General features: G+C 41.0%; 1 protein-coding gene across 1 annotated transcript in view; it reads left to right on the top strand.

Moving 5' to 3' along the window:
- The window catches only part of ANKDD1B (ankyrin repeat and death domain containing 1B), an 83104-nt gene extending 67602 nt beyond the window's left edge, over positions 1-15502 (top strand). Inside the window, exons 9-15 of the mRNA XM_082243501.1 lie at positions 2849-2947; positions 4666-4764; positions 5451-5549; positions 8615-8710; positions 10222-10414; positions 11691-11822; positions 15377-15502. Of these exons, the coding sequence (XP_082099627.1) occupies positions 2849-2947; positions 4666-4764; positions 5451-5549; positions 8615-8710; positions 10222-10414; positions 11691-11822; positions 15377-15435 (777 nt within the window). The 3' untranslated portion in view covers positions 15436-15502. The remainder of the gene's footprint in view (positions 1-2848; positions 2948-4665; positions 4765-5450; positions 5550-8614; positions 8711-10221; positions 10415-11690; positions 11823-15376) is intronic.
- Positions 15503-27796: the final 12294 nt, after the last annotated feature.

Below are 27796 nucleotides of genomic sequence, written 5' to 3'. Positions count from 1 at the left end.
TAGTTTGAAGCCAGGCATATGGCACTAGTAGTTTTTGATGGAACACTTAATCTTTAAACTGACACCTAAAGTGGTAGTAAAGACACTATAATTACAAAATTTGCTGACTGACAGGGTTTTTATAACCCTAGAGGTCTCTTCTGTCAAAAAATGTCCCCCCTGCCTGTCAGCGGGTTCATAGCATGTTTACGACCTGCTCTATGTGAAGCAGGCCAGCCCAGCCATTCAAGTCGCCAAAGATAGGAAACCCAGAGGAAAGGCTAGGTGAACATGGACGCACCAGCGACAAGCAAGAGCCATGACAGCACAGCACTGGAAGGCTCCATGTGTCAGTAAGTCTGTTTCAATGTGCTAGTATGCAGTGCATACTAGTACATTATGATTTAAACCTGCAGGGGGTCCATTTATTTTCATTTCTGAAGTGACTTTACTATCGCTTTAAAGTTTAATCCCCAATTTAGCCGTGGAGTATATTTTTTTTGCAAACCATTCTGGAACCAACCATATTTTTAAAAGGGTGCTGCAATGACTCTCAAATAGTCATGGTGTATAACATCGATTACACAGAAAGATATTTCAAGAATGCCCAGGAACGCTTCATCAGGCATACAGGAACCCTTTGTTGGAGCTTTGCACTTTAAAACAAGCTTGTCTGTGTGATGACATATTTTATCTATGCCATGATTTAACCAAACTACTAAAATGACCCTTGAGGTGTACCCTGAACACACAAGGTGTACTCTGACCACATGAAACCCAACTTCATCCAAATAATTATTTTTTCACTTTTTTAAAGGGCTAAACCCTGTTTTTCTGTCCAAGTAAAATGTGGGTCAGAAGAATAGAAAGTGATGAGATATCTCTTCGATAGACAGAGACAGCAACATAAGCAAATATATTTAGTAAAGCAGGCAAAGGTTAAACCAGGGTTTCTCAACCTGGGTTCCATGTAACCGTTAGGGTTCCTCCAGAGCTTTCTAGGGGTTCCTTGAACAATGAGCAATTTTTAGAGCTAGGAGTAAAGAAAGTTGGAAAACGGCGCTACCTGTTAGACCTATATATCCAAGTGTCTCAAAGATTGTGCGTTCATAAAGAATAATAAATAAATAATTAAAAAATTGAAAATATATTTGATATATTAAAATGCAGGAGGAATGCAGTGTTTTAGAATAAATAGTGTTCAGTGTCCAAAGATTTAGTGATTAGAACAATAAATAAATGAAAGTGCACAAATAAAAATGAATTTATTAATAAAGTGCCGATGGTGACTAATTTAGTGCAAAAATGATTTTACAAACAACCCAATCTGGGTAATTGCTATATATATATTGAGTCTTTAAATAAAATATTTCCTTATGGTGCTCAATGGGTGCTGGTGCAAAATAAAATAGTGCAGGTAGTGAGAGTGTATGTACCTGTGGTGGTAACGCAAATTTTTAGCAGGGGTTTCTTGAGGGTTTTCTAGTAGACTCACGCTTAGGCTGTGTTGGCTGTATCGGATCAGTGTAGATGCCGGGAAGCTTTCGCGTTCCACGGCTCAGACCGGAAGTGACGTTTAGATGTAAACTCCACCCTACGCGTTTCGTCATAGGACGTCTGCTGGAGTGGCCACTTAGGTTGGATGATCGCCTACCATAACTATTTTAGAGGCTATATAGGGTGAGTGCGGTACCTAGTGGCCACCACAGGTACATACACTCTCACTACCTGCACTATTTTATTTTGCACCAGCACCCATTGAGCACCATAAGGAAATATTTTATTTAAAGACTCAATATATATAGCAATTACCCAGATTGGGTTGTTTGTAAAATCATTTTTGCACTAAATTAGTCACTATCAGCACTTTATTAAAAAAAATTCATTTTTATTTGTGCCCTTTCATTTATTTATTGTTCTAATCACTAAATCTTTGGACACTGAACACTATTTATTCTAAAACACTGCATTCCTCCTGTATTTTAATATATCAAATATATTTTCAATTTTTTAATTATTTAATTATTTATTATTCTTTATGAACGCACAATCTTTGAGACACTTGGATATATAGGTCTAACAGGTAGCGCCGTTTTCCAACTTTCTTTACTCCTATCTCTATTTTGACCTCTGTTATTCAGAGGTTGGTTGGTGGCAGCTTTGCACACTCCATAGCGCTGGTCACCTTCATTTCAAAATGAGCAATTTTTGCCTCTCATATGAGTTCCCACTGACACCATTGATCTTTGTAGCTATCTGTAAGGGGGTAATTCTTACTAATGACCACAAGTGTAAGAAGCATTCTTCCCACAGACCATCACATCACACTAATGTAGCATTAGAGTTGTAGATCTAGAAATTTTTAGCAGGGGTTTCTTGAGGCTGGAAAGTTCTTTTAAGGGTTCCTCTGTGTTTAAAAGGTTGAAAAAGTCTGGTTTAAACCATCTCTCAGATATTTATTGTGCTATGTATCTCCCTATCCAAGTGACACTCCCACTCTCCCCATTCTTGTGCTGGTGTCAGCGGGACAAAAAGGGAGGGTAATGTCCCTAAAAAAACAGACAGCGATAAAAACCTGACAATGAGTCTAGCTCTTACTATCCAAAATGGAAAATAAATTAAAATATGACTCGAGTTTGCCTTTAACTTCCTCTAAACCAACACCAAAAGATTCATTGACTTCAAATCGTTTTTTTTTTTTTACACAGTTTTGTCACTTGGGTGAAATATATTCTGGTTCTTTGTGATGAAAATCAAATGACCGTTTCTAACTTTTAATCACACACATCTAGCTGTACACATTGCCCTAATGCGTTTTCTTTAATATGACATTGCAAATAGTGCTGTTTACAATATTTCTATTTTTCAGGATGACTACACAGCATTGCACATAGCAGCGGAAAAGGGTTACTTATCCCTGGTTACTTTCCTTATTAGAAACAACATTGACCTAACTGCAAAACCTAATGTAAGTAATGGAAACATTGGCTTGTCTCTATGCCAGAGATTCTACATTGCATTTTATTATACTTAGATGGGTAATTAAATAAAACAAGAGTTCAGAATTGTTGTAAATGATTTTGGCTACAGCACAGTTGGAGATCCCTATAATAGCCTGGGGCCCTGCTGTAGTAATGATGTTATTACAATTGATGTGACAATGTCGTCTATGCAGCAGCAATGATATTGTGGTAAACGAAATGATGTGCTACTGGAAATAACAGCTTCCCCGCAGACAATGCTGATGATCCTCAATACACTTCGGTGTCCCCATCCTAGCAGTGTCAGGGGTCAATGTGGCTCCATATAGTAGTTAGAATTCAGGTTTTTGGGTTGAATATCTTTTAAAGAGTGGCAATGGTTGCATGGTCTCAGTCCACATGTTCCATTGTTAAAACTGCATGGCTCCAAAACTGGCTGAGGCTGCTAAGATCAAAAGTGGGGAACATACTTTTACCCTGCCTTTAAAAAGTATAATTCAAATGTATTATAATTATTTATACATATATAGAGTGTATTATATAAAGATGCAATATATCCACCCACAACTTATATAGCAGTTATGAGTGATTTGATGATCAGTTCGCTGTTTAGCTGCCTAAAAAAATTGTCTTTTGTGACAAATAGTAAAAAAACAAATAACTCATTATTTATTTATTACAAATATTTATATAGTGCAGACAATTTAGTCTCGATTCACACTAGCGCGACTTGTCAGGCGACTTGTCAGCCTGACAAGTCGCGCTCCCTCGCGGTCCATTGACTGCTACAGGACCCGTTCTAATAGGAGTGACACAAGCCGCTCCAACTTAGAAAAAGGGTCCTGTACTACTTCGGGGCGACCTCGGAGCGACTTGCATAGACTTCCATTATGTGAAGTCCATGCAAGTCGCTCCGAAGTCGTGGTGCATGGGAATGCACAAGTCGCCCGAAGTAGTACAGAGTCGTGCCGCCCCAGTGTGAACCGACTCTTATGCAGCGCTTTACGTACATATTGTACATTCACATCAGTCCCTACCCTCAAGGAGCTTACAATCTAAGGTCCCTAACTCACATTCATACGTCCACATACTAGGGCCAATTTTGACAGGAGCCAGTTAACCCCTTAGCATGTCTTTGGAGTGTGGGAGGAAACTGGAATACCCAAAAGAAACACATGCAAGCACAGATAAAACGTACAAACCCAATGCAGGTTGCATCGTGATTTGAACTGATGACCCTAAATTTGCCAGGCAGTTGTGCTAACCAAAGCGATTTTTTAAAAAGGTAAACCAAAACGATTTCATTATACATCCTTAAATATAATAGAATAAAATAAAAACCGAATGCATGACAATTTTTGTAATTTTTTTAAAATATTTTCACCATACTTATTGGTACCAATTGGCACCAAGCTTTTTTTTTTTTTTATAAATTGAATAATAGATTAAGAACTGTTAATCCCTGGGAACTGTACTGCATTACACTAATAGCAGACTAATTGGCTTTTTTTCTGCAGTTCCACTAATGTACAGAACCTGGCAGCACTGTATAAGCAGTGCCATACTTTTCATCTTTTGTAAAACATTTCACAGATATTCCTTAAAGACAAACAAAACAACAGCAGCTCAAAGACTATAAACTCAGTAGTATATTGTAGATGCCTCCATGTAAACTCATATATATTTATCTCTCCTTTATTTACAGGATAGAAACCCTCCCCTCCATTTGTCTATCCTGAATGATCATATGGATATAGTAGACATTCTTTTAGAGTCTGGATATGATATTAATACAATCAATGTGGTAAGTATAATGTGGATTAAAAAGAAGTATGGAGAATTTAATCCCTGGGCGTTAGTTTAATAAATAAGCATTAAATCACTGTATATGCCTAATTGATCCTCATAATTTTATTCTCCACCTATTTCTTCATGCAATTTCCTGCTGTCCTCTAATCTATATAATGGTGAGGACTGGGAACTTTTGGCCTGGGCACAAACCTAACTAACTACCCCCTTAATTAGTAGGAATACATATTTGCTGGCTAAAGAAAGTGTACTGTGACTGGAGGGCTTGGTGAATGGTGTGTATTTCAAAAGGACATATTTTATTGTAACACAGATTTTCACGTATTCCAACATCTGCCTTCTACCTCTTGCTTTCGACATTTGGTCACATGACACTTCAGAGTCGCCAAGGCACTTCAGAGTCGCCAATGTAGTTGATTTTGGAAGACTCCCCAGCTGTGATCACAGGTCTGAATAGAGATCAGGTACATATATATAATGCCGAAAAGCTGTCACTGACTGCAAAATCCCACTCTGATTGATGTCTGAATGGTGAAGCATCTCTAATCAAGTTCCACCAGCCCAACATATCCTACTAATATTGGCCCAGGGGACAAATGTTTCCCTGCCTCCAGCCCAGTCCTTCCCAAGTCAGTAGGCACTGTGGCTGCTCACATTTTTCCCCTTTATATTTATCCACAGAGGCGACAGACACCTTTGCAACTAGCGGCTGAACTGAAGAACACAGATTTGGTGGAGAGGCTTCTTTTAGCTGGCTGTGATCTCAGCATTGAAGATAAGGTAATATTGTGTACATTACACAAGACTAACATGATTTTCGAGGCATTTAAAGCTTATAGCTTATAAAGCCAAGTTAAATGTCATGAGCAGAAATATATAATAATCAAACACAATATACTAAGAGATAAGGGGCGAGATACCATAATTGGTGCACACCAGAGAGCCCAAGATCAAGTTTAAAGATATACAAAATAGTTGCCAGAGGTTTAATTTAGAATGATAGAGTGTCTAGGTTAAGGAACTCTATGTACTTCGCTCCAAGAGGCGTTAACTGTATGTATGAGGCTGGAGAGAGTGGGGAGATTAAAATGAGAAGAGAAGACCAGAAGGGAACAAAAAAAAGAAAGACATGAAGAGATGACAGCAGAATGAGAAAGGGTGTTGAAAGGGAGGGAAAAGAGAGGGTCCTTACAAGTTGCCATTGTAGTTTTAAAAGGTTAATAGATAGAAGAGATTAGGGGTTCATTCAAGGTGGAGATGCAACTCGGGGGTTTCAGAGATAAAGAGGTTGGGGAGCAGTTGAGGCAAAGCTGACAAATTGAGAGACATTCATTATGAGATTTATCCAGTATTGGCATATTTTGTGTGGTTTCCTCATGCTTGTTAAGATGATAACTGCCCAATGCTGTTTTGCTTATTTCCAAAAACAGCTTGGGTCAAAAGTTTATGACTTGAACGGTCTTCATATAAGCTTAATTTTAATACCCAAAAAAGAGTGACATCATGTTTTTCTGTGTTTTCACTTATAGTGCTACAATCAAATTGCAAATTTCTGAATTCTTAAACTGGGTCTTACATAAGTTTATATATTTGATTAAATTTATTGAGAATGAAAAAGCGTACCCTAAGGGGGCACGTTGTTATGTACCCTAGCACTTTTAACCTACTCAGGGGATTACGCTTTTGTAGCCAGTTTTATCGACCCCAATTGAATTGTTATGTGGGGTAAATACTGTTGGTTTAAGGTTTGCCTCGGGGCCTGTTACAGTTTGTCGCAGTATGGGCTTTGCCCCTAACAGATACTAACTGTCATTGTTCTGATGTTTATGTCAAAATACTCAATAAAATTATTGAAAACGAGAATGAAAAAGCGATGTTATAGCAAACTACATTTAAACAATAGACAAAATGTTCTGGGCTGACGGGGGCCTTATGATGGCCATATAATAGGGAATGTGTTGTGTTTTCCATCAGGTTTCGATTCCAGCAATCTGACACATTACTTTTTTTGTTTCCCAGTTTCAAGAGACTAAAATTTGTAATTTTGCCAACTCTATCCCAAACTTTTTATTTTGTTGTAAATAGAATAAGGCTTTTATTTAGATCTGTATCCCTGTTGGGGAAAATTCCCTTTTACTTGTCAGGACAGAAAGTAATGGTAAATCTCTCCAACAGGGACACAGACAAAAACAAAAACTGGATTTTTGTCTTACCCTAAAATCCTTTTCTCTGAGATTCACCGACAGACATAGCTCCATGTCTTTTAGACCAGGGATTCCCAAACTACGGCCCTGCAGCTGTTGCACAACTACACATCCCATGAGGCATTGTAAAACTCTGACACACCCACACATGCGTACGTGTACTTGTGTATATATATATATATATATATATATATAGGCTTCAGTCAGATGATCGTATTAACTTCTAAATCCTCGTTGAGTCCTCCCGGCGACATGGACCCAAGCGAGAAGATCCAAAATGTTTCTTGTCTACATAAAATCGAGAACCTTTCACCTTCTGGGAGAGTCATAGAAATGGCTTCAATCCCGAATAATTCTAGGCCTGCGGTGCTCCCACCATGTGCTTTGCAGAAGTGCCTTGGCACACTGTGCTTATCTTTTTTCTGCTCAATGAACCGGCGGTGTTCACCAAATCTGGTGCGCATGGCTCTAACTGTCCTTCCAACATAGATAAGACCACATGGGCACCTCAGGCCGTAAACTACAAATTGTGTACCACAGCTAATAAATTGCTTTATGTTATAGGAACGTCCTGCTGCGGATGTAAAGCTACTTTTACCATGTTGCATGAATGTACAAGCCTTACATCTGCTCTGTTTGCACCTATAGGAACCTACCATATTAAAGGTGGAAACTGGCCCTTTAAGAGAATGAGCGAATAAATTAGGGCTGGAGGTTTTCAGGTATTTTGGGAGGAGGTGTTTGTAGGAAGCAAGGTGGGACCTGAAGAAGGAGGCTCCGCCTCCGAAACGTGTTGTCCGTGGCAACTAACAGAGGCAGTATACCCGTGTGGATCCCTCCACTCCGTAGCCCCATACAGCTTGCAGCGTCGGCTGAGGCTGTGACTCACTTGTGTAGCGGTGCATGACGGCGGACTGGTGCGCAGGCGCAATAGTACTGACACGTAGTGGAGCCGGAAGCAGGAAGTAAGGGAGAGTGGGGTCATAGCGGCGGCAGCTGCAAGAGACCGGAGTGAAACCACCTGGAGGGACGGGAGGAGCGAGGAGCTTCTGTTATCATGCCGATATGCTTTTGCAACAAGGATGAAAATGTGAGTGCATTTTAACTGTACTGTTTGTCCCCCAATAAAGCGATATTGCCCGAGGTCTGCGTGCGCTTCCCTCTATTATAGATTGGATAAAGTGAATGAAACCTGACTTCAGGGTCTGTGTTGTGTTCTTAGAGGATTCATTAATTCATAGTATATGCATTTAGAGAGGGCACAATGGCAGTTGTTTAGCACTTCTGTCTTGCTGCACTTGGGTCCCAGCCAGGACACTACTTGCATGGAGTTTGCATGTTTTCCCTGTGCCCTGCAGGGCATTCCTCCCACACTCCGAAGACATGCTGGCAGGTTAAACTGGCTCTTGTCTAAGATGGCTCTAGTATGTAAAGATGTCAGATAAGGGCCTTAGATTGTAAGCTCCTTGAGGGTAGGGACTGATGTGAATGTAAAGTGCTGTGTAAATTGTAAGTGCTAAATAAACATGTTATAAGTCCAAAAAGTTATATTGTTGGTGATATGCCAAAATTCCTTGATTATTTATGTTTTTTGCAACTGTTTTATGCTTCGAGACTACATTTTTATTTTCAATTTTGCAGCAAGGTAAAACAGCACTAGGTGTAGCAGCAAGAAGCAATCACTTCCTGATTGTTGATATGATCATTAAAGCAGAAAGATACTACACATGGAGAAAGGTAAGAACCAAAAAAACTATAATACTATAGTACAGAGTAATATGTGTCTTGATGTTACAATAAAATATACTTAAAGGAAAAGTATTACTAAAACAATTTTGGCACTACTTCTATGGATCACAGGAGTGCACTTTTTCAGCGGAAAGCGGGCTAAAGCCTGCTGTCTGCTGACGTCACTTAGCTGGTTAAGCTTCTGGAAAGATCCTAACTTTACAGTCGGGATCCACCCCGATGCCTAGACCGACACTTGGCTCAGCCTCTCAGCAAGCTACTCCCTCCCCCTTCCCCAGCTTGGTGCTCCAGTGAGCGCTGGAGGGGCAGAGCAGAGAGTGGGTGACTGACAGTCACTGTCTCTCTTCAGATTGAATACTCAGTGATTAGATGTCTTTGATTGCTCAGTTCTCAGTGCAGTGTTGGTGGAGGACAGCTGCAGCTGGGATCGGTGCTGCAACCATCTAGGTGAGTGTGATTGTTTAGTTTCTTGAATTCCTGAACTTTTATTTTATAAGGTGATGCTTTTTATCTGTATTGCTCAGCTAAATCAAATTCATTTACATTCCTTTTCACTTTGATTTGTTTTTTTGCTTTGGTAAATTGTTAGTGTTGTGCTTTTTATGTTTTTTGACATTTTTTTAGGGGTTCAAAAGGTACTATTAGTATATGATTTAGAGTATGTAAGACTAAAGCAGTTGTAAACCCCTGAAATGAAAAAATGAACAAAGCATATCCTTCTATAGTGTGTACTTGCCTCAATCCAAAGCACCTACTGTGATATATGTCTGCTCTCTCATTCCTCATATCTGCATAAGTCACTTATGACAGTCTATGCCGATACCAGACAATCAAGGGAGATGGCCCTGCTCCTTTCCCCCCAGCAATAGCCTCAGCTGTGTATGTTTCCTTATAAGGCTGTGTAGAGGGGGTGTGTCATTTCCCCACGACCCATGTCTCAGATTATACTCAGTTCCCCGCACTATGTTGTGCACTGCCTTCTGGAGATGAGAAGTGCTTTGTAATTATGTGCTTTGAAGGGCTGTAGAGGAGAGACCGCTGCAGATAAGGAGGTACAACTTATGTAGGAGGATTAGTTTCATCCCCATATATCATCTGAGGCTTGTCACTGCACTGGGTATATGTAAGAGTTTACACTTACCGCTTACCACTTTAAGGTGTGTATCCATTTGGAGTATGTAAATGGTTCAATCAGCGGGGGGAGGGGGGGGGTTTGGGGGTTCAAGGGGACTTGCTCTACCGTATTCTTTAATTCTAACAGGGAAAGTGGTGTCACCCTCCTGGCTGTGATATCTGGCAGCGGTGTATATTTCACATAAGTAGTTTCTAGTTTTTTGATTGAAACAATGTAAGGCCGGGTTCACACTAGCTGTAGCTGCGGTTTACAGCACAGGGTCCATTTCATGTACAAATCAGGTCAGAATTTTTGCCTGAATTCGGACCTGAAATGGAACCAAAGATGCACAGGACCCTCATTGTTTGCACTGTTTTCCTCACAGGAACTTATAGAAGATACTAACTTTGAGGAATTTATGACATTCAGACAAGACCACTCATCACAGACCGGCCAGCTGCGCTCAGCTCTTTGGAATTTAGCGTATGAGCAGCTGAAGCCTGACGAATGGAAGAAACTGGCGCTGCTGTGGAAGTTCACAGAGCCACAAATTAAGGCCATTGAAACACAGTGGACAGGTAAAAATGGACCCTAAGATAAGTCACAAGGGCAGGAGGTATACCATGAAAGGTACTTAGAAAAACCAGGCTTTACTAAGCTGGTAGAGGTTGTTTTTAATATTTAAAATAATATTATTACTTTATGTATGTAAAATGGCCTAGCTTTCTGTTAGGCTATGGGCAGAGTGAAGAAGGAGATGAGAACCTCTGTCAGATGACTGTTATGATCGCTGTTCCTATTGGGGTAGGATTTCCCTCATTTCCTCTCTGGACAGGAAGTAATGGCAAATGTCGTCAGTGAAAACACGTATTTTCAGTAAACCCTCTGTCAGCTTACTAGCACTGTCTAGTTCTTCCTACTCTGTTGCCAGCTGCTTCCCAAAGGAAATAAAAAAAAACATGGCTGGAGTTTTGTTTTATTTATTAATCTAACCTTTTTTCAACTTGTATATAATTTTTATTATTCATAAAAATTGTATTTTTTTTTTTTATACAAATATTTATTACATGATGCACTCATGATCCTGGTTCTATGGGTATTCTGGATTTTCTGTAGAAAGGGCATAGCAGTAGATCTTTCCTTTGTGACTGCTTCTTTAAAATTACAACCTTTGTAGAGTGGGGGAGGATTACAATATCTATACTTGTATTTTTACTTTGTGCATTCCAGTCTTAAGCCTCGTACACACGATCAGATTATCGGAAGAATTTTCGTCTGTTTTTTGTTGCATGCTAGTCTCCTAGTGAAAGTGAAGAGGTTACTTTCATATGAAAATTCTCATACGACAGAATACAACCTCAGAAGTGATGTCATGTGTTGAATTGTTTTGAATTTATTCTTTAGTTTCCGAGCATGTGTAGCCTTGCTCTTACGATTTTTTTGGACGAAAACTGTACTAGTTAAATAAAAATCGGACAATGTGTTCACGTACGATAAAAATTTTATAGCCTGCACATGCAGCTTTTGTCGTACGAAAATTTGTAATCGGCTGTTTGAGCACCATACTAACTAACCGAAAATTGGCAGATCATTAGTTTGATGAAATTTTACTTCCGATTTTCTTAACGTGTGTACGGGTCTTTAGTGACTTCATCTCCCATATTTCTTTTACAGGCATCATATGGTCAGGAGGTGAGGGAAAATCTCCCCATTGGGGTCATAGGTGGAAATGAAAATTTTACAGAAATGTTAAACTTTCCCCACTTTATTAAGAAAAAATATATACTGAATAATATAAAATAAATGTATCTACTTGATCACCGTGCAAAAATGTTATGTTATCTTCATCCTAAGGTAAAGCAAGTTACAAGGAGCATGGTAACAGGATGTTACTCATCTGGTTACATGGAATTTTGCTAAAAAAAGAAAACCCAATTAAGGCTCTATACGAAGATCTGGTTCGAATGGGACATCAACAAATGGCTGGTAAATACATAGATTTCCATATACCTACTATATTTACCTACTGATAGTTATACTTTAAAGATGTTACGCTATCTTTTGAAAAATGCAAATGGCCATAATCATAAGGGAGGTGTCTACATACATCTCCAGCTTTCTATTAGAGAACTATGGGATCCCAAAACCTAGGGGCCTCTAACCTGTAAGTTTTAACAATTCCTGGCAGTGTAAAAGGCTGGCTCACCTCTCCCACTATTGGTCAGTAAAGCTATCTACTAAAGTGATGGGCCAGTAGGAGGGTGGGCCAGGCTATGAAACAAATAAGCGCAATACATTCTTGAGTATTCCATTCTTCCAGCGCTGACCTACTTTGCACCGCTCAGAATTTCTCACATGAAATATCAGAGCTGCTAAAGACTTTCATCCTGAAGGACTTCTGTTGCCAGGTGCTATGATGGCAGGTCTGAGCAATGAGTATGATAGAACACCCAGCATGTGTCACTGACTGCAGGTTCCACTCTGATCAAGTTCTGAATCGAGCGATATCTTCACTTATGCCCCGTACACACGTGCAGATTATCTGAAGACTTTTTCCTTTAGACTTACCAAAACCATATAATATGAGGTCAAACCTAAACACTTTCAATTTGTATGCAATCCGGCAGGCCCTTGCACTACATAGAAAAGGTAAATCTGAAGACAAAAGTCTTCAGATAATCTGCATGTGTGTACGGGGCATTAGGGCCATCAAATCCCCCTCCCCTTACCGCCAGTCTTTTCTCGCACAGCAGAGTCCCCTCTGCTCTGAATACAAATGAAATGGGGGAATTATGTGGAATTGGGTGGTTTGCATACATACCTGATGAGAGCCATGATACAGAGCAAAAACAAAACTCTAATTTTGTATAGAAAAGCTTTAGAGTGTCATAGAAAGCCTTGAGTTTGTGGCCTGGGAAAAGGGTTTGGGACTGATCTGCTTAGCCTGCTGCCCACAGCAACACCAGGATACATTATTTTGAAAATAAAATTATAATATGTATTATAGGCCTGTGCACAGGGTGTGTCAGGTGTGCCTAAACACACCTCAATCACCCTGTATAGTGCCAATTTCCCCTGCTTTCCGGCTCCCTGTCTCCCCGTCTCCCCTCTGCATGCTGCCAGCTTCCTTCCTCTCCTGCCAGCTGCTGTGGGGGATGTTTCAGGATGGAGCATGGGGAAGGGAGCGGTAAATATTTCATTTACTTACCCCAGTCAGTATCAGTATTTGCCTCACGCAGTGCAACATATCTCCTTCGCATAGAGTTAATCAGGTTGTTGATTGTGGCCTGTGGAATGTTGGTCCACTCCTCTTCAATGGCTGTGCAAAGTTGCTGGATATTGGCAGGACCTGGAACACGCTGTTGTATGTGCCGATCCAGAGCAAACATACTCAATGGGTGACATGTCCAGTGAGTATGCTGGCCATGCAAGAACTGGGATGTTTTCAGCTTCCAGGAATTGTGTACAGATTCTTGCAACATGGAGTCATGCATTATCATGCTGCAACATGAGATGATGGTTGTGGATGAATGGCACAATGGGCCTCAGGATCTCGTCTCGGTATCTCTGTGCATTCAAAATGCCATCAATAAAAATGCACATGTGTTCATTGTCCGATCCACAACGTTGACATCAGCAAACCGCTCACCCACACAACGCCATACATGCTGTCTGCCATCTGCCCTGTACAGTGAAACCCGGGATTCATCCATGAAGAGAACACCTCTCCAAAGTGCCAGACGCCATTGAATGTGAGCATTTGCCCACCAAGTCAGTTATGATGACGAACTGCAGTCAGGTCGAGACCCCAATGAGGACGACGAGCATGCAGATGAGCTTTCCTGAGACGGTTTCTGACAGTTTGTGCAGAAATTCTTTGGTTATGCAAACAAATTGTTGCAGCAGCTGTCCAGGTGGCTGGTCTCAGACAATCTTGGAGGTGAAGATGCTGGATGTGAAGGTCCTGGGCTGGTGTGGTTACACGTGGTCTGTGGTTGGGAGGCTGGTTGGATGTACTGCCAAATTCTCTGAAACGCCTTTGTAGATGGCTTTTGGTAGAGAAATGAACATTCAATTCACGGGCAACAGCTCTGGTGGACATTCCTGCAGTCAGCATGCCAATTGCACGCTCCCTCAAAACTTGTGACATCTGTGGCATTGTGCCATGTGATAAAACTGCACATTTTAGAGTGGCCTTTTATTGTGGCCAGCCTAAGGCACACCTGTGCAAAATTAATGCCGTCTAATCAGCATCTTGATTTGCCACACCTGTGAGGTGGATGAATTATCTCGGCAAAGGAGAAGTGCTCACTAATGCCTCGTACACACGCTCAGATAATCGTACGAAAATAATCGCTTTCGACTTGATCGCGCGATAATCTGATCGTTAGTACACAGCTTTCGACAGCCGATCACGACAGTTCATCCAACAAAATCCGAAGGGACAAACACGAAAACTTCTGTTGTATGAAAGCCTAGCGAACGACAATCGTTTAATCAGTACAGTATGCGTCCGCTAAAAATCGATCGACAAAGACCGTGCATGATCAGAAACACTAAAATAGCACGGAAAAAGCCTGGCGGCCATTGTTTTTGTTTTGCACCATCTGATACGTAGCTAAGCAACCAGGAAGCTTTTCCGGAATCGTACAAAAAAAATCCTACGTTTATATGCATTGTTGAATTTGATATTAGTATCATGCAACAAAATGCGAACGATTATCTGAACGTGTGTACGAGGCATAAGACAGATTTGTAAATAATATTTGAGAGCAATAGGCCTTTAGTGTGGATAGAAAAAGTCTTCGATCTTTGAGGTCAGCTCATGAAAAATGGGGCAAAAACAAAAGTGTTGCATTTATAATTTTGTTCAGTGTGTGTGTATGTGTATATATATAATATATATATATATATATATATATATATATATATATATATATATATATTACACACACACACACACCATAAATATATAATTTTTACATGAATATATATGATCCCTTGCACATTTTAGGAGGTTACTGCAATGATAATCTTTCATGGTATGAGATTTGTTAATAAAAATGTGTCCCAGCTTATCCTAGATTTATTGCACAACCTTCAGGAGTCTAACTTCTTCTAAAATGACTTTCACTTCAAGGAAAACTCTGAACATCCCTTTTGTTTCCTTTTCTTTGCACTGCATATCTCTAGAGATCAATTACCTCAGATCCTGGTAGTTTTAATGAGTTAGGACTTTTCCAGAAGCTGATTGCATTGGTACTGAATCGAAATAAACCCTGAACAAATGCCCTATTTTAAAGAAAAAAGTTACTGTTTGGCCTGCAGCATCATCGGCCTCGTCTTTTTCTCTTACCTACATACGGCTATGATTCTCACATTTATGGAGTCCACATCAGTCGCTATTGTCACTGATCTATAATATTTCTAGATTTTTTTTTTGGTTTCTTTTGCCAACTTACTTTTCTGTTACTAACATTGCAATAACAATGGAAATGTAAGGAAAGATGTCTGATATTTTCATGTTTTTTTTCCCCCAGAAACCTTCAGAGCACAGAGCAGTAACGGTCTTCAGCCTAAGAAATGTGTTATTTCATAAGAGTGGACTAAAATGGAGAATGAGGCAAATGAACAAATTTAAACCAGGAAGGTGCATTGCCTGCTGCAGATTATGCCAAGTCAACATGCAATGTTATCGCTCAAAAGCTGGTCAGATGGAGTATCATATCATATATTATGTCTGCACTATTCTACATAGTGTAAGATGAAGAACAAATAGGTAAAAGATATGTGATCCGAGTATTAGTTCGGTGGTTGAAGCAGTTGCTCCCAGTAAAGATGAACAATTTGATGTGTAGATAATAATGGACTTTTTCTAATGCAGATTTCCATATATGAATTTTTTCATACATTCAAATCTAATTTAAAGCGGAAGTACAGCCAAATACCTTAAATTCTCCCCAGCAATCATTAATGTAAGCTTAGTTCAGCCTTATCTGTCAAAATGTCAGTGTAGCTGGAAGTGCTCTGGGGTCTCTGCTTACCTTCTACAACGATCACTATACATTAAAGGAATAGCGCAGGCAAGCACACAGTCTACTTTTCCACTATTGCGACTTGGCATGCGACTTTGGACACACAGTCGGATGACAAGTCACAGCTCATTGATTTCAATGGCACCTGTTCCAATCTATGCGACCTTGAAAAGGTTCCTGCACTACTTTGATGCAACTTTTGATGCGACCTTGATCCAGAGAGTGTAAAGTTGGAACAAAGCTGCACTGAAAGTCGCATCAAAGTAGTGCAGGCACCTTTTCAAAGTCGCAGATTTTCAAAGTCACATAGATGGAAACAGGTGCCATTGAAATCAATAGTCACAAGTCGCATGCTAAGTCGCACTAGTGGAAACGGAGCCTAAAACTCATTATTCACATGTAATGAGCAATAGAAATCAATCTGTATCCTTCTAAACGTTCAAAAATGTTCCTTTGTACTCTATTTCTTTCACATATTGCGCCGGTACGTGACCCCTCTCTCTCTCCCTCCCTCAGGAGAAGCTGCTGGCCTAAAGGCGGTTATGAAGACAGGAGGAGATCATGGTGAAGGATAGGAGGGATGGGGGTGGGGCTGGGCAGGTCTAGGCATGCCTGTCTAAGAAAGTCCGTCAAGCTTTTCAGGAAGTGAAAGAGAGATAGCGTTGTTGGTAAAGAAGAGGAAGAAGCTAATTGTCTAGTTTAGATAAGACTTTCTAAAAGGTACACAAGCAGCTAGCCAGAAAATGAATAATATTAAAGATAAAGATATTTGACATACTATTAAGAGGAAAATTTTCATTTTTGACTGGAGTTTCCCTTTAAAGGCTATCATGATCTGGGCCTCCTATACAAATGTCTGAATGTAAGAACAGGATTTGTTGCCCAAAGAAAACGGATTTCTCGCTTTCATGTTGCTAGAGTCTGCAATATTGCTTTGGGCAAGACAGGGCTGGTTGCTTTACCTGACCCTGAGAGCAGATTTAAAAAGGTCTACATTGTACAAATTAGTACCTTTAAGTTGCCTATCATCTTCTTCTCTGTCCATCTTTTTGTATGCTGTTGTAAAATAATTTATTTTTTTTAATTTCAGTGTTTAAAGATTTTATAATAATAATTCAAATAAATATGCAGTATCCTTTAAAACTAAATACAGTTGTAGTAAATGGTGTTGTCTCCTACAGTAACTGTACTGAAAATTTTATGATCCTTATCCTAGTTGTTTTCTGGAACATTTAATTAAATGTAAAGCTATATTTAAAGAAAACTATCAAAATGTAGTGGGGCGCTATCCCTTTAAGTGAGCTACAAAAATAAATGAAAGGGGTTGTTACGGTTAATTTTTCTTTTCTAAAAAAACAAACGTTATACCTACCTGCTCTGTGCAATGGTTCCTCCTGGCTCCTCCCCTTCACCGGGTGCCCCCACGGAAAGCTGCTTCATTGACAAAGACAGTGGGACTTGGCCCCGCCCCCATGTCACTGAATTGAATTGACAGCAGCGGGAGCCAATGGTCGCAGGGCTCGTGCTCATCGTTGGATCAGATCGGGCTCAGGTAAAAAAAAAAGGGGGGGGGGAGCTTCAGCAAAGATGTTTTTTCACCTTCCATTCCAAAGACTTTACAATGACTTTTAGGCTCTGTTCATATATAGGCACTTTCGGATCGTGGGCAGAATCGCGGCAATTCCGAACCATTGCAAGTCGCGGGATGCCCAAGCGATTCCTATGACTTGCAATGGCACCCCAAATGCGGTGCCATTTTGCTGCAATTGTCGCCCAATAAAATGGCGGTAAAATCACGCAAACAGAATTGCCGGATGCCCAAAAGAAGTACAAGAACTTATTTTGGGCACCAAGCGTCCCGTGATTCTGTTTGCGTAATTTTGCGCAAAACAAAACCACACAAGGCTAGGTGTGGTGTCACAGCTGGGCTGCTCGCTTCCCTCTGTAACCTACCTCTACTGTAAAATCTGCCATGATTTTCTGGCCTTGTGTGGTTTTGTTTGGAGATTTCATCATCTAGCTATACTGTGACTGGAGACAACTTGATTTAGTCTCTTAAAGGGACCTACGCTAGGAAGTGAGCACTAACAGTCAAAGGGTGGATCCGCAACCAGTACATAAAGCACATTTGACCAATTTTAGGTAAAAGACTGGAGGTGAGCAGGCACTGCACACAGTGATGGATTGGTGGCATAGTGGAGCTTGACATGGATTTGTCACAATTGGAAGACAATTGGAAGGGGCGTGGTGTTGAATGGCGCGGAGAAGCCGCGTCTAGGCAGACCCGGCCGGGGCAGCGGCTGATACAGGGAAGCGATGCCATCAAAGGGAGCCAGGACTCACTCGACCCGCCCCGCCCGTTCTACGTGCTCTACCCGCTCCGCCGGAGTAAAGAAAACCAGCAAACAACCACCGCCAAGACCGCTGTCCTCCAGCTCCATCACGAGATTCCTGACTCAGGACGCAGCCAGTGCCGGAAAGCACAGCGAGGTACGTGCACACAAAGCACACAAGGCTGAGAAATCCCTCTCCCCGCAAACACAAATAAGTGAAAGCTTTCCAGGTCTCTCGTCAGACGCAGAGTTTATGGAGGAGATGGGCGATGTTATAGGAGCTATAGGAGAAGCAGGATTACACAGCAATACAGGGATGCCGGTCTTCATGCAAGAATTAAAAAGGGAGATAGCGGGGATGTTCCACAACATGGAAAAATGTATAAAAAAAAGAGCTGGGCGCAGTCAGAGTCGATATGTCACACATATTGAAAAGGGTGGAGGAGTCCGAAAGCCGCCATGACAGGCAGGAAGAAGCTGTTAAAGAACTTCAGCAGTCGATTACTAAATTGGCTACAGCACACAGGTCCACTCTCTATAAGCTAGAGGACCTTGAAAACAGGAATAGACGTAATAATGTGCGGATAAGAGGGCTACCAGAAACCATAAAAGATGAAGACCTGCAGGTGATAATACAAGGTATCTTTAATAAAATACTGGACAGACCCTCAGATGCTCCTATCCGATTCGATAGGATCCATCGAACACTACGCCCACGCAATCTCCCCTCTGACCTTTCCAGGGATGTAATATGTCGGATGCATCATTTTGAGGACAAGAGCAGTTTAATGGCCAAATTGCGCAGTGTCGCCCCAGTAAACTTCGGGGGTGCCAATCTTCTTATTTTTCAAGACCTAGCTAAGGAAACCCTGGAGCGTAGAAAGGCTCTCAGGCCATTGCTGGAGTTGCTCAAGGCAAACGAGATTACGTACAGATGGGGCTTTCCCGCCCGTTTAACTGCGACCATAGATGGTAAATCCTGTACGCTGAGATTCCCGGAGGATATCCAGACCCTCTGCCAGACTTTCCAATTAAAAATCCCTGAACTCCCAGACTGGCGTGATGATATTTCATCTTTTGTGAATCAGCCAGACTCCTCATAGCGGAAGACATTGGCTAAAAAGAATCGCACCGCCACCACTGGCCTTGTGTAGAGACCATGGGAGGCAGTAGACGGTGGACAGCGGCAGGGAACAGGGATAGTGAACCCTGTGGGATGTCTACCGTTAATGCTTTCATTTTGTTGCCATTTTTCTCACTTTTGGGTTTTCTTTTTCTTTTTTTTTTCTTTTTTTTGTATAAAGCTGCAGTCTTTCTTCAAAAGATTGAGGGTTCTCTGGCAGCTGTAGGACAAAGCACTGGGGTCCTGCTAACGTTGATGGCGCAATAATATAAAGTCTTTGCTGTTTATTCCCTCCCATTCCCCTATACTTGGGGTTGGTTTTTTTTTCTTTTTGCCCTGCCTGTAAGATGTCTGCGATATGGCCCTATTCCATTGGAAGATATACTTAGCTTAATGTTTTAAATATAATATGGTAGATATGGAGTGAGCTGGTATCGGCAGACAACAGGTGGGACAAAAGTAATAATAGGAGATAAAATGGTGGGTATAGGGAAATAAAGAAGCATATATTGTAACAGTTAGCCGCATGCCCCATGGGAATCTGCCTGCTCCATGCAGTTGGATTGAGCACCACGCCCTGGCCCCTGCGGGGACGGACGGCCCCGGGTGCCTGGCGTGCAGGGCCTGGTTACTGCTGGGTGTTTTGCGCTGGGTGCCTACCAGGGACCTTGTTTTTCACGCGCAATATGCACGTGTCCACCCCCATCCCCCCCCCCTTTCTTTTTTTTTTTTGTTTGTGTATTTCCTGTTCCAGTGTGGTTAGTAAACCTCAAACCCTCTACCTGGGTTGTAGTAGTGTTGAATCACTTGGCGACGGGGAGGATATATCATATGTGGAGGTGATGGAACTTATGCTCTGGTCATGGCCACGTTAAATATAATCTCATATAACGTAAGAGGTTTAAACACCGCTACCAAACGCCACCTGGTTTTACGGGAACTTAAGAAACTAAAAGGATCTGTAATTTACTTACAAGAAACACACCTTACTCACCAGACGGCGGTGCGACTGTTTTCACCTCTTTTTCCAAAATGGTACTATGGATTATCAGACACTAATAAAGCTAAAGGAGTGGCCATAGGCTTCAGAAAAGATGTTGATTTTCAGATAGAGGATATGCAAGCAGACGCTATGGGCAGATATATATTTTTTAGGGGGACAATAGGCACTTCTGTTTGTACATTTGCGAATATCTACTGCCCTAACGACCATCAAATACCATTCATGTCAAAAATCCTTACTAAATTAATGGGATTTGCAAAAGGGGTATTAGTGTTGGCAGGAGATATAAATTTAACTTTAGACCCATTGATGGATACATCCCTAGGCCGTTCTAGTATTTCATTTAAAAAACTATCATTTATTAGGAAGCGGTTACACGACTCTCAAATGATGGATGTATGGCGTCTATTAAATCCTAAAATGCAGGACTATTCACACTTTTCTAAGACGCATAATTCATACTCCCGAATCGATGTCATATTTCTAAATCACCATTATCTCCCAATGGTGCGCACAGCATCAATAGGCCAGCTTACAATCTCTGATCACGCTTCAGTACAGATTACATTGGCATTGCCATCTTTGACAAAGAAACAATACCAATGGCGCTTGAATGATTCACTCTTGGCAGACCCAGCGGATGTGGCTTCATTATCGTCCTTTTTATCACAATATTTTGAAGAGAACACTGGAGATGATTCATCACCTCCAGTAATATGGGAAGCCCATAAGGCAAGTATACGGGGCCAACTGATAGAATTGGGGGCTCGGAAAAAAAAGGAACGATCCCAACAAATGGAAAAGCTCTTATCTGAGATTAAAATTTTGGAAACCCAGCATAAACTTACTTTATTGGCTAAACATTTAGAGGCATTAGAAATTAAAAGAGATGAACTGCGGTCGCTTCTTGATCTTGAGGTTAAGAATCATGCACACAAAATCTCCTGTGTAATATATGAATGGGGAGATAAACCTGGCAAACAGCTCGCTCGCTCTTTGCAAAGTAAACATACTACTTCTTTTATAGCCCGGGTTAAGACGCGGGGGGCACCTGGGCACATTCAACCCCGGAAATTGCCAACGTTTTTCAAGAATATTATGCAGATCTCTACAATGTCCAAGGGGGGCTTTCGCACATGTCAAAGGAATATAAACATGATAAAATTAATTCTTATTTGACATCGGCGAATCTTCCGAAATTATCATCTCAGATGCTCTCTGCACTGGAGGATGACCTTACTGTATTAGAATTTAGGAGGGCGTTAAGATCTACACAAGTAGGGAAGGCTCCAGGCCCAGACGGCTTTACTATTAATTATTATAATACATTTGGTTCCATACTCCTCCCACATTTAACCACATATGCTAACTTCACATCTGTTTGCCCCCAACTTCGAAAGGAAACACTTGAGGCCCACATTGTGGTATTGCCAAAACCTGACAAAGACCCATCATGCTGCACCAGCTACCGCCCTATTTCTTTGTTAAATGGTGATGTTAAGTTAATGGCGAAAGTTTTAGCTACCCGGCTTATGCCGCTGATACCTGAATGGGTCTTACCTGAACAAGTGGGTTTTGTACAGGGACGAGAAGCCAGGGATAATTCGCTGAGAGCCATTTCCCTGATTCATTATGTAAAAGTAAGCTCCCAATCCACTCTACTCCTCTCAACAGATGCTGAGAAGGCGTTTGATAGGGTGGATTGGGACTACTTAAATGCTGTCCTTCAACATTTTGGACTAAAGCCTCGTACACACGTACAGATCGTCGGCCGACCGATCGGCCGTCTTTTGTCCCCGGGCTGTTGTGTCCGCTGAAAAGTGCAAAATACTGCACACGAATTTTGTCCGCTGACTGCAGAAGTGATGTCATGTGATGGTTAACTTTCCCTGTGTTTTTTCTTTTCTGAGCATGCCCAGTCTTGCAAATCTGCTGTCTGTCGGCCGAATTCTGTACTGACTGGTGAACAATCGGCCGTTCTGGTGTCGGCATACAAAAATTTTAATGCTTGCACGACAGATTCTGTTCGGCCGAAAGTGCGCGGTCGGCTGTCGGAAGCATCATACTAACAAGCCGAAAATCGGCCGATCGGTCGTCGGCTGAATCTTTTCGGCCGACAATCTGCACGTGTGTATGGGGCATTAGACCCAAAATTATGAATAGGATATCTGCATTATACTCCTCCCCAACAGCCCGGGTCAAAATAAATGGTACAGTTAGCGATACTTTTCATCTGTATAACGGTACCCGACAGGGTTGCCCCCTGTCCCCATTGTTATTCGTATTGTCCCTGGAACCTTTTTTAGCTTAGAAATAACATAGATATTCAAGGGGTACAAATAGGCCAATTAACACATAAATATGCCGCATATGCGGATGACATTCTTTTTTTTTGTACAAAATCCCCTGGTTTCCTTACCTAATTTAATATCAGCTTTAACAGATTATCAACAGGTCTCTAACTTCAAAATTAATATGAGCAAGTCTGAAATCATGGACATAAATATGTCCTCTTCTGACGTTGCTTTAAGAAGATCATCTTTTGCTTTCCGCTGGCAAACAAATTGTCTGGAATATCTGGGTGTTTATCTTACACCCAGAGTCTCTATTTTGTTTAGACATAATTATATTCCATTGTTAAACAATATTAAGGATCTACTTCGGCGGTGGTCATCTCTCCCACATTCGTGGTTGGGGAAAATTAATATAATTAAAATGTCTATACTGCCTCGAATATTGTTCATACTGCAGATGTTACCACTAGGAGTCCCAAAAATTTTTTTTTACAATTATACAAAGATTATTGTCCAAATTTATATGGAAAGGTAAGCAACCTTGTGTTGCTAAAACGACCCTCTACCGAGCCAAATCAAATGGGGGTTGCGCTCTTCCCCAATTGATATTATATTATTATGCAGTTGCATTAGCCAGAATAGCAGACCTCGTCTGTACGAATAATGTGAAACTTTGGGTACAGGTGGAACGGGATTTGAGTGGGGTAGATCTATCCAAATCCCCCTGGATACCACACAAATATAGGTTAATGTCGCACACAGTTTCTCCAATTACCACCTCTACACTCGCTATATGGGATTTTCTACATAAATTTAAGTGGGCATATAATTCGCCACTCATGCCTATATTAGGCCATGCTCTGTTTACCCCAGGCCTTATGGACATGGGTTTCAGACAATGGAAACCAGGGGAGGAGCTTCGTATACATCATGTATTTAATAATAAACAGATTAACACACTAAGAGAAATAAAACATCCACAGGTGGCCACACGGATGGACGAGTGGAGATACAGTCAGTTGACGAGTTTTCTAAGCTCTCTCCCACAGCCAATACGTGATTTGACAGATCTCAATCCCGTTGAAACAATATTACATGCACAAAAAACATTGCGGCAAGCTATATCCTGCCTTTTACAAAGTTTTGTTGAGTATGTACTACCCAGATTACCCAAAATATCTGGCAAAATGGGAATATGATTTTGCTTCTCCTTTGTCAGATAAACAGAGAGCTCGGATTCTCCAGTTGGCTGTGTCTTCCTCCCTTTCAACTAAAACAGTAGAGGTAAATTATAAACTGTTAACAAGATGGCACTATACACCATCAAAATTACATGCTATGTTCCCCTCACAATCACCATTGTGTTGGAGAAAATGCGGCCAAGTGGCATCTCATGCGCATTATATGGTGGCTGTGCCCACTTATAAAAACATATTGGGAAAATATATTGGATGCCGTTACGAAAATAACAGGTACCCCTTTACCGAGAGACCCCTGGACGGTTCTTTTTCATTGTACAGCAAAACCACTAAAATCATACAAACATTCTATTTTACCCCATTTACAGCGAAGGCCTTGATACCAGCCAGTTGGGGAAACCCGGAACCACCTACATTCCGCCAGTGGTGTCGAAAGGTTGAGCAAGTGGCATTGATGGAGGACCTCACACATATTTCAAGGGGATGGGTAGATAGAGGTAAAAAAAATTGGGCTAAATGGAGAGAATTTAAAATTAATTCGCAATTACAGTTAATGACTACCCCATAGTATGGGGGAAAATTTGTCTTAGCTGGTAATGGAAAATGTATATGGTAAGACTGTATGCTATTACCTCCCCGTCGCCAATGTTAGTTATATTTAAGGGTTAGGGTAAGTTTGAAAGGTTTAAATTATCCACAATAATACACACAAGATACCACAAGATGTATCCACAAGATACATTGGAATTTCTTCTCCCCCCTCTTTTTTTTTTTCTTCTTTCTCTCATATAAGCTTGTGTATGTATTTGTTTATACTTTTGTATGCATATTGTTTATACACCTCCCCCCCTTTTTTTTTTATTATTTTGGTGTTTTCCTGGTCTATATTGTATAATGATGGAAAATTAATAAAAATGTATTAAATAAAAAAAAAAAAACAATTGAAGATTTAATATATTTTTCACTTCACTCAATTAATGGATGGCATATGGACAACTGTTTTGACACTATGGGGTTGATTTAGGCCCCTTTCACACTTGTGCGACCTGAAAGTCAGGTGACTTTGACTGAAGCAATACCTGCGTAATCTTGAGGTCTATGGACCTCAAGTCGCATCAAAGTCAGACCAAAGTAATGCAGGGACTACTTTGAAGCTGCACAGATATCAACGGTACTCACTGGAAATCATGGGGTATGACTTGTCATGGGACTTTGCAGTGTTTGCAGGACAAGTCACACAAGTGTGAAAGGGGCCTTACTAACACTGAATAGTGCCAAATCCTGTGCAGCTCTGTATAGAAACTAATCAGCTTACAGGTTGTTTTATTTTTTTGACAAAGCTTAATTGAACAAGCTGAAATTAGAAGCTCATTGGCCACCATGCACAGCTGCACAGGATTTTGCACTCTCCAGTTTTAGTAAATCAACCCCCATAAGACTTTGGTATTATTATACAGTTATTGGTTGGCTTGATCAACTTGGTGTAATATACAGTGGGTACGGAAAGTATTCAGACCCCCTTAAATTTTTCACTCTTTGTTATATTGCAGCCATTTGCTAAAATCATTTAAGTTCATTCTTCTTCCTCATGAATGTACACATAGCACCCCATACTGACAGAAAAACACAGAATTGTTGACATTGTTGCAGATTTATTAAAAAAGAAAAACTGAAATATCACATGGTCCTAAGTATTCAGACCCTTTGCTGTGACACTCATATATTTAACTCAGGTGCTTTCCATTTCTTCTGATCATCCTTGAGATGGTTCTACACCTTCATTTGAGTCCAGCTGTGTTTGATTATACTGATTGGACTTGATTAGGAAAGCCACACACCTGTCTATATAAGACCTTCCAGATCACAATGCATGTCAGAGCAAATGAGAATCATGAGGTCAAAGGAACTGCCTGAAGAGCTCAGAGACGGAATTGTGGCAAGGCACAGATCTGGCCAAGGTTACAAAAAGATTTCTGCTGCACTTAAGGTTCCTAAGAGCACAGTGGCCTCCATAATCCTCAAATGGAAGATGTTTGGGACGACCAGAACCCTTCCTAGAGCTGGCCGTCCGGCCAAACTGAGCTATCGGGGGAGAAGAGCCTTGGTGAGAGAGGTAAAGAAGAACCCAAAGATCACTGTGGCTGAGCTCCAGAGATGCAGTCAGGAGATGGGAGAAAGTTGTAGAAAGTCAACCATCACTGCAGCCCTCCACCAGTCGGGGCTTTATGGCAGAGTGGCCCGACGGAAGCCTCTCCTCAGTGTAAGACACATGAAAGCCCGCATGGAGTTTGCTAAAAAACACCTGAAGGACTCCAAGATGGTGAGAAATAAGATTCTCTGGTCTGATGAGACCAAAATAGAACTTTTTGGCCTTAATTCTAAGCGGTATGTGTGGAGAAAACCTGGCACTGCTCATCACCTGTCCAATACAGTCCCAACAGTGAAGCATGGTGGTGGCAGCATCATGCTGTGGGGGTGTTTTTCAGCTGCAGGGACAGGACGACTGGTTGCAATCGAGGGAAAGATGAATGCGGCCAAGTACAGGGATATCCTTCTCCAGAGTGCTCTGGACCTCAGACTGGGCCAAAGGTTTAGCTTCCAACAAGACAATGACCCTAAGCACACAGCTAAAATAACGAAGGAGTGGCTTCACAACAACTCCGTGACTGTTCTTGAATGGCCCAGCCAGAGCCCTGACTTAAACCCAATTGAGCATCTCTGGAGAGACCTAAAAATGGCTGTCCACCAACGTTTACCATCCAACCTGACAGAACTGGAGAGGATCTGCAAGGAGGAATGGCAGAGGATCCCCAAATCCAGGTGTGAAAACTTGTTGCATCTTTCCCAAAAATACTCCTGGCTGTATTAGATCAAAAGGGGACTTCTACTAAATACTGAGCAAAGGGTCTGAATACTTAGGACCATGTGATATTTCAGTTTTTCTTTTTTAATAAATCTGCAACAATGTCAACAATTCTGTGTTTTTCTGTCAGTATGGGGTGCTATGTGTACATTCATGAGGAAGAAGAATGAACTTAAATGATTTTAGCAAATGGCTTCAATATAACAAAGAGTGAAAATTTAAGGGGGTCTGAATACTTTCCATACCCACTGTATGTAATAAATATGTATAATTTATTGCACTAATTTCAAATTAGTTATACTATACCCACTGTAAGGGAAACTTAATATGATTTAATAATGTATGCACATTGTTGTGGGCAGGAGGATATTTTAACTTTAATTTATTTTTTGTGTTTTACTGAAAGGGATAACGCACCACTACATTTTGATTACCGTATTTTCTTTCACTTAGAAAGTGTGAGAGCACACTTATTGGGTGGTTGCAGTAAGTCCACACATTTACCTGTCCCCTCTTTTCACCTATAGTAGCACATGAGATCATTTTGACATACTGAAAGCTATTCGAGAGAGCTATCCAACAGTTGTCTCAATCTCACCAAGCTTCTTGCTGATGGTCTTGTAGCCCATTCCAGCCTTGTGCAGGTCTACAATCTTCTCTATGATGTCCTTTGACAGCTATTTGGTCTTGTCTGTGATGGTGAGGTTTGAATGGAAGAAAGAGTCTGTGGACAGGTGTCTTTTATACAAAAAGAGTTGTCGCTAGGAGCACCACAGTAGCCAGTTTGTGGGAGCCAAAATTATTGTTGGTTGGTAGGGGATCAAGTACTTTTACTTACTGAACTGTAACTCAATTTATAACATTTGTATCATGTGTTTTTTTCTGGATTCTTCCTTGATATTCTGTCTCTATTATTAAAAATACACCTGTGATAAAAAATAGACCCTTCATTTCTTTGTAAGTGGGCAAACTTACAAAATCTGCAGGGGATCAAATAATTATTTTCCCCACTGCATGTTGGTAAAACACAGACTGGCGTTTTAGGAATATCTAGTCTTGAGGTACTGCGGGACAGAAATTCTCAGTTCCCTCCCTCAATCCTTCAATGTT

The sequence above is a fragment of the Pelophylax lessonae genome (assembly GCF_965119305.1).
Source record: "Pelophylax lessonae genome assembly, chromosome: 1".
NCBI lineage: Eukaryota > Metazoa > Chordata > Amphibia > Anura > Ranidae > Pelophylax > Pelophylax lessonae.
The sequence above is the reverse complement of the archived record's forward strand: the minus strand, read 5'-3'. Positions and strand labels throughout refer to the sequence as shown.